The sequence below is a fragment of the Aegilops tauschii genome, chromosome 2 (genome assembly GCF_002575655.3).
Source record: "Aegilops tauschii subsp. strangulata cultivar AL8/78 chromosome 2, Aet v6.0, whole genome shotgun sequence".
NCBI lineage: Eukaryota > Viridiplantae > Streptophyta > Magnoliopsida > Poales > Poaceae > Aegilops > Aegilops tauschii.
The window spans coordinates 8,238,697-8,246,955 of record NC_053036.3 but is presented as its reverse complement, the minus strand read 5'-3'; the positions used below and the strand labels follow the sequence as shown (position 1 = coordinate 8,246,955).

The 8,259-nt window shown below is 46.1% G+C and overlaps 1 protein-coding gene across 1 annotated transcript; it reads right to left on the bottom strand.

Annotated features, from left to right (window-relative positions):
- Positions 1-5,288: 5,288 nt before the first annotated feature.
- On the bottom strand, positions 5,289-7,595 carry LOC109777773 (uncharacterized). The gene has a single exon (XM_020336336.4). It carries the CDS (start codon positions 7,364-7,366, stop codon positions 5,453-5,455), a length of 1,914 nt encoding a protein of 637 aa, XP_020191925.1. The 5' UTR covers positions 7,367-7,595; the 3' UTR covers positions 5,289-5,452.
- Between the last annotated feature and the right edge of the window lie 664 nt (positions 7,596-8,259).

Below are 8,259 nucleotides of genomic sequence, written 5' to 3'. Positions count from 1 at the left end.
TTGTATTTTGAATGGATGAAATATCCACGTTTTGTACGGCAAAGTGTTGGTAGATGAAAGTGCTTTCCCAAGGCTTGTTGTTTTACTGCAAATATGGACATAAAAACTGGATTACGTTCTTGCTTCAAGTTCCCATGCAATCCACCGGTCTTTGTTCCCGAGTGGGTTCTCACGAGCTTATTGTTCGATCTTGTATTCAATGATAGTTGGTACTGACCATGGGGCTCGGCAAGACGTCACATCCATGAGAGCCTTGAGCGTCTTTTGACACTCGGTGAGTGAACATGCCACCGAAAGCAAGAACGAATGCAAAGACAAAGACGAATACCAAGAAGACCATGAGGGCGTGGAGGCCGAAGGTGCCATATCTCGGGGGGGGGGGGGGGGGGGGGGGGGGGGGGGGGCAAACCGACACGAATAGCACAACAACCACCAGAGCTCGTGCAGTCGCAACATTCCTTCCTAGTAGTGATTTCCCACATGTTGGGAGGCAACTCTTGAGGTTCTAGTGGTTGATCTGGGCGGGATGATGTTGTGGATCGATTTGGCTTGTGTTGTCGGGTTGCTGGAGGTGTCCAATTTCATCTTTCTCCATGATGACATCCTCTTGTATATAGGTGCTTCATACAGACAGTAGCCTTGCCCATCTCTGAGCATGGCTTGTGTTCGGTATTTGTGTTTTTTTTAGGGAAGTTCAGTTTTGTTTTGGGTTAGTTTCTGTTTTATTATTAAAGAGTTGTCTTCAGTTTGACTGCAACCGTGTCGATTGGGCTTCTTCCAAATAGGTTCATGGGCCTATCAGATTGTTTCGTGGCAAGTGGGCTATCATGCATAACGAGCGAGGGCGTGTTCGGGAGCCATCCATGGCCGAAAAATCCTCAACTCCATCTCCACGAATCCTTCGCCAGCTTCTCACTCGCGATCCGGAGCGGGGAGCACCTATACAGCGCAGTACGCGCCGGCAGCCACGGGAGCGCGTACCCTCCCTTCTCGCCTGCGCGCCCACATGGGCCGGCCCATATGCGGGGCGGGGAGCCCCTTGTTTTTTCCCCTTCTTTTCCTGCTTACGCTTTATTTTATTTTTAAAATGAATTTAGGATTTCAGAAAAAGTTGCAAAATGTCCAATTGTTCGTGAATTCAAAAATTGTTCACGATTTGAAGTTTATTCTGGAAATGACAAATTCTCACGGATTCAAAAAATGATTGCAATTTCAAAAATAATGGTCGTCTACTCAAAAAATGTTCAGGAATTCTAGAATAGTGTTGACAATATTCAAAAAAAATTCAAGAATTTTGGAAAATGTTCACAAATTTAAACAAATATTCACAAAATTCAAAAAATGTTCTCTGTTTCAAGAACTATTAAGGAACTAAAAAAATGTTCGTCAAAAACAAAAAATGTTTCTGAATTTCAAAAATTGTTCAGAAATTTCAAAAAATGTTCACCGTTTCCAGAAAAATGTACACAATTTCAAGGAATGTTCGTGAATTTGAAACAAAATCATGATTTTAAAAAATGTTCACGGATTTTAAAAAAATTCGCCATTTAAAAAATGTTCTCTTTTTAAAAACAATGTTCAGGAATTTGTTAAAAATGTTCGGCAATTTGAGAAATGTTCATAATTTCGAAAAATGTTCACAATTTAAGAAGGTTTGTTCGTAAAATTGATACATGGCCGAACTTTTCTAGAAAAGGTGAAAATAAGGAAAAAACGAAAATCAGAATATTGTAGAAAAGAAAAAAAAAGAAAAAATAATCATAAAAGTAAAAATAAAAAGGAAATACAGAAGAAAAAACCGGAAGAGATAAACAAGAAAAAAATGGTTTTGGGAGGTTTGAGGAATCCCTATATTGGCTGGTCCAAAAAGCTGCGGACGCTCAGGGGTGGTACGCGCCAACTCTAGCGGGCGAGGGCGTCACAACCGGAGCCAAAGACCGTTCAGCGTTGGGAACCTCCTGACGAGGGATGGGTAAAGATCAATTCCGACGGCGCGGTCTCAAGTCATGGAGACAAAGGAGGAGGCGGTGCAGTATTCAGAGACCACAATGGAGCTTTTATAGCTGGTATGTGCCATTTCTTTCCACATATCGTTGATCCTGAGATGGTGGAAGTACTAGCCTGCAGGAGAGCTGTACAGGAGGCGATCAATCTTCATATTCAGAGAGCTCATGTCGAGCTGGACAACCAAGCTGTGTTCCTGATGCTTAATAGTCCAGAGAAGAGCTTATCTGTTGTAAGACCATGGGTGCAGGACATCAAGGCGATGCTAAACACTTTGGTGGACGCCAAGGTTTCGTGGGTACGTCGTTCCGGGAATGTAGCCGCTCATAAACTTGCTAAAGTAGGTGTAGGAGATAATCGGTCGGAGCTTTGGGTGGGTTCCCCACCAGACTTCTTGCTCGATGTAATTGCAGACGAGATCCCTAGCTTTGTTTAAATAAAGCGGCATGATTTCCCCTTTGAAAAAAAACTCTAGCGGGCGACCTATGCGCCATAGGGATCGCCTCGGAGCGAACGAACCATTCGGCTACACGGCTACTCGCTCGCACAAGGGAAGCCCATAAAATCGCCCCTATCTGGCCCATCGGGAGCAGGCTGCCATTCCAAACGGTGTGAGAAAGTGGGGTTGGGCCATTGGCCTGGTCGTTTTTTTTTTATTGAAATGCCATTGGCCTGGTCGCTGTTTAGCGAGGGGTGGTTCGAGTCAAGGGGAGGAGTTATTCAGCGATTCTCAAAAAGAAAAAGAAAAATATTACCAACACCAATTGAGAAAGAAAGAAAAAAAAGGCTGAGTGTGCTCTACCGTGGAGCTGCACAACAGCAATTTAAGGAGAAAAAGGCCACCACACCAATATTTTCTTTTGTGGCATACTTTAAATAATGTTTGTTGTGCATGCAAAATTTCATCACGAAATCATATTGATGGAAGTCGTGGACAAAAAAAATAAAATCAGAGCTCCAATATGGGTTTGAAAGTAACATTTTCAAAGCATCAATTTTGTTTTTTTTTTACCATGCCTTCCTCCAATGTCATCTCGTAATGAAATTTTGCATGCACAACAAACATTTATTAAAGTACGCCACAAAAAAATCAAAATTTTTTGAAATGTTTTCCTATTTTATTTATTTTACTATTCACACCAGGAGCATTTGAGCCCAGGTGCAAAAGCTCCACTTCCAAAGCATCAAAAGGCTCTTAAATCCAAAAGCATCTACTATCTGTAACTCTATAGCATCAAATGCCCTCCTGAGGATGATGATGGTAAAAATCTTGTCATCTACCCATTCAGTTGATTCATAACTTGCTGGAATACACTATCTTCTGAGTTTTGACACTACCATCAGTACAATAATATCATTGACAATGCAGTTACTCTCCGGCAACACAAAAAAGTGCGGGGAAATGACACTTGACAGATACTCCCTCCGTCCCAAAACAAGTGTCGAAGATTCAGTACAACTTTAGTACAAAATTGTATTAAGTCGGCTACACTTATTTTCAGATGGACGGAGCATAACATAAGGCTACAAAATTAGTGTAAGCTGGAAGAACACAGCAAAGTTTAAATTCATGTACTGTATATATAAATACAGACCATGGAAGGAACAAAATACAATCTATCTACACACGCTCAAGATACTACAGATATGTATGTATACTACTTTGCTGCGGCCAAAGTAAAGGTAAAGAATGCCTTAGAGAGAGGATTTATTTGCCCTAGACTCAAGTTATAGTTAGCATCCATATCAGTCTCTTTCTACAAACATTACAGGAAAAAAAAAAGAATAAGAGTATGATGGGAATACACATGTCGAAACTTCAAAAATAACCAAAAATGTAGATACATCAAAATTGGAGATTGTAATTTCCTACTCCCTCCGTCCCAAAATTCTTGTCTTAGATTTGTCTAGACAAGAATTTTGGGACGGAGGGAGTAGTTATTAGCACTTAGAAGACTTGCAAATATTCATCAGATATGCTGCCATATTTTTAAGTATAAATAATTGGCACTTGTGCACGACGAAAACTGAAGAATAATTGCAGGTGAGAATTACAGTAGATCAATATTATGAGCTGGCATTCAGCTAACACACGTGCAGTATAAGATTTCAGCTAAACGGAACCTATCAACCAGAAGGAACCCATACAGCAATAGAGATGAATTAACCCGAATGATGTGGTCATGCAGATAGAATTTCCTGAAATTCGGAGAGTATGGTGTGTACTTCATGATTCAAAAATAAGAACCTTGCTAGTTTAAACTGCACAAAACAGATATCTAACAGATGACCCTTCCTAATTGATTCTGCTAAATATTAACAACAGCATAGCAGCACGCCAGAGTGAGTATTAGAGTTGGCACCACTGAATTGGTAAATTTTATTTTCAGCATACTATAAGCATAAGATAGCACATCATCGTTGCTTAATGTCGATCATGCAAGGGAACCTAGAAAACCAGGCATCATACTGACACGATACAGAATTGATGAACTAAATTTTTGAAAAGGAATGTTTTTGTATAGATTGATCTCTCCCCTTGCAGCTATGCAAGTTTTTTCACCTTTCATGCTGTTTGAACCCAGGGGCAAAACCACTACTCAAAGACAGGGGATTTCTCAGATTCAAACCCTTGGAGATCCCTATAAGCGAAAAATGGAGTCGAGTTCAACAATCCTGATTACCGTGGTGCCAGAAATAAACTGTGTACTTGACTTGAATCTTTTCCCAGCATAGATGTGGATGTCTAATGTATTACAGAAATGTGCTATCCTTATAGGACAACCTATGTAGAGGATGAAAAGAGTAACCTGTGTGCCATATAAGAATAAAAAGGTCAATGATGCATCAAAGGAACACAAGGGGCAAAGCAATCACCTGCGAGCAATTACTCGATCACTCTTTTGGTTAAAGAACAGAAACTATGTTTGAATCTGTATAATAAAATACCATAACCAGATTCTCCGTGAATAATTCAGTTCACCTACAACAGGAAGTAAAAAACCAAATATGTATTGTACAGTTGGAAGGTAATGAGAAACAGGATATACATTAAACATCTCGTCACCAAATTTGCAAGTTTCAACTTGAAAGCAAACAAATCATTTTCAATGCCAACTTGCAAAAGATTGTGTAGAGGACAGGGGAAATCCTCTCCTCCCTTATTCTAAAAAACTAGACAGAAAAGGTAATGACGGTTTGCAATAATGAATGAATTACTAAAGGTCAGTAGCAGAAGTATTGTTTTTTGTTTGCATCCATAATGAACAGGAGTACTATGAAACTTGCAAAAGATTGTGTAGCCTTGATGAATAATCACAACTCAAAAACATGGTTTAAATTCCAGCCTCACAAAACATATACGTACAAATATGAAATTCACACCCTGTTGTAGAAGCAAACTGAATAAGGGGTAAAGTAAACAGCTACAGTACAAAAAGGTACCAACTCAGATGCAACGGTAGCTCCCGCTTGAGAAGGTGTGGCCAACTTCATTAAACTGGGCAGTGCTATTGATGGCTGGGCAGAGCTTGATGCCAGACAAAGTGAATGGCCCTTGGTAAGCAAACTTGACCATTCCAACAACCTCCAGTTCACCATCTTTGGAGTCTTGATCCACAGGCATCCGTGCTCTCAACCGGCCAGCAGGACCTTTCAGAGGAATGTCTGAGATGTGCCACCTGAGCTCCCTCTCAGCCCGGTTTAACACAGCCTTGGGCGAAACATTAAGCAGAGTTGGATCCACAGGAAGTTTAACAATGAATGTAACATTGCTCAGTGGCTGCGGCAACATCGGGTTCGACGCATAGTGTATCATCAGTGAGAGCAATGTACCACTGTGGCGCTTTACAAGGCGCAACCTCAGGGGGAGAGGTGAGTGCTTGGGCAGGAAGCTGTATTTCATGATGGGGATAGGCTCCTCCTTCGATGGTGTCTTCACATGGAACAGGCCATTCTCAAGGCTGCTCAACACGGTACTCTGCAAGGCAGCCCTCTTCATTCCAGAAGTACCCTCAAGCCGGAATGAGAACTCTGTCTCCCTCCCTGCTGCCTTCTTTGGTGGTAACGTCCGCAAAATGATTGTACCCTTCAGACCAACCCGTGCAAGAACAGACTCCTTGAATTCAGCATTGATTTCCTCCACGATGCACAACTCAGGCACGGTCATATCTTTGCTCGGGGTTACCAAGCTGTCAAGTGGCGAACCAGAAGTAGCTGCATTCGGTGCCTGCCCACCACTCATGGCTAGAATCTCAAGACCAGTGAGGGTCTTGTCCTTGTGATCCTTCTTGGTTGTGGTAACAAACTCAGAAGCATCTAGCCCACCCCCAAATGGCGCATTGAACCCCTCAAATGCCTCAGCCAGTGAAGCTTCCTCATTACCAAACTCAATTCCACCATAGTCACCCTCAAATCCCTCGACCCCAATAAACGTTGGTTTCGTCGCCTCGGCTGGCGGCAGAGTGGTGACCTCCAACCCAGCAAGCGCAGCAGCAGGATCAGCAACCACAAGGGCAGTCTCCTTGTTCTTCTTGAACGCACCGACCAACGCCTCCTCCGGCTTGCTAGCAACCATGTCGCTGGCCGCAAAGGGGTCCTTCTCGATGGGGGGCGCCTCCTCAGGCGGCGGCTCATCCCCAGTAGCCGCAGCAGCCGCAGGCGCGAGGCTGGAAGCGGAGAACTCGTCGCCGGCAGAGAGGGTCTCCTGGGGGAGCTCGAAGGAGGCGCCGGCGAAGCCGTCGCGGGCGGCGTGGCGGTCCTGCGCGAGGTGCTCGACGACGGGCCAGGAGTCGGCGCCGCGGGCGCGGGCCTCGGCGTCGGGGGAGGAGTTGACCATGCGGGCGAGGTTGTCGCCATGGATGGTGGCGAGGATCTGGGAGAGGCGGACGGAGCCGACGCCGTGGAGGACGAGGTCGAGCGCGAGGTAGACCTCGGGGTACTTGCGGTGGACCTTGTCGGGGGTGGCGTCGACGCCGCGGCAGGCGGCGACGAGGACGGAGACGGCCTGGTTGACGGCGTCGGCGACGGCGAAGGCGTGGACGGCGGGCGCGGCGTGGTCGGAGGCGGTGGTGACGCCGAGCACGTAGATGGAGTTGACGAGGCGGTACACCACGCGGTACTGCGACTCGACGCCCACCACCAGCTGCCCCGACCCCGTGGCCAGCGGGTCGTCGCCGATGGCGTCGAGGGAGGCGGAGGGGGAGGGGGAGGCGTGCGGCTGCTTGCCGCGGGCGAGGCTGAGGCGCGCGAGGCGGAAGGCGGAGACGGCGGCGAGGGCGCGCGAGACCGGGAACCAGGAGCGCGTCTGGAGCAGGATGTCCGGGCCGTTCACCGGCTGCAGGGAGATCGCGAGGCACGCCATCGCCGGCGGCGGCCGGCGGCCGGATCTGGGGCGGGGGTTGGGTAGGGTTCGGATCTGGGTGGGGGATGTGCGCTGGCTGTGTGAGATGAGATCCGGGAGTGGGTGCGAGGAGGGAGTAAAGGAAGGAAGGAAGGAGACGGGTGCACAGGGTGATGGGTGGACTCGGTGCAGGGACTTGAGCCACGCCCTCGTCTCCACGCCTCTCCTCGATTCAGGCACGCCTCCTCCTCATCTACCTTAGGAGAACGATGGTAGTCATCCCAAAGAAGAGCCAGTCGCCAGTCGGTGTCGCTCAAGGGAGTCCGCGATCTGGATGGTGTTGCCGCTCAGCTTGGTGACTGGGATCAAGCATCGCTGGTGCCAAAGATGACCTCAACACCGTCTACCTACGTGTGCAAACTGTCACCACACCAATGTCGTACTGCCTGGGCAGCGTCGTCCCCATCGTTTGTGGGGAAACCATCGTTGTACCAAGGTCAAGTGCACCGAGCTCACCCATTGTGGTATAGATCAGCTTTTACCTTTTCTTGGACCCTTGTTCATATTTATGCTTGTTTCCTGATTTCCCTTTTCTTATCTGTGATGTGATGTTCATACGAAAAGGAAGAGTTAGAAGAAATTTGTGAAAGATGGTAAATTGACAATGCAAGAACATGTAGGTGTAGAAGTTGGTTGCCGCTGGCAATTGGACTCTTATCTCAGAGTAAATTAGCTTCAGAAGTCAGAATAGTACGCTGGTTCATAAATCCGAATGAGTACTATCTAGGTGCAACTTTCACCATGATTCATTGACTTCGCATTCATTGCCTTGATAATTGTTATGTGGGTGCACCGGAGCTAAGGTATTGTTCTTACTTGAGCAAACACCTACTTATGATTATACCCTCCATGCA

Bases quoted from the DNA above. Each gene is read 5' to 3' on its own strand.
- LOC109777773 (XM_020336336.4), bottom strand. From the start codon at position 7,366: ATGGCGTGCCTCGCGATCTCCCTGCAGCCGGTGAACGGCCCGGACATC.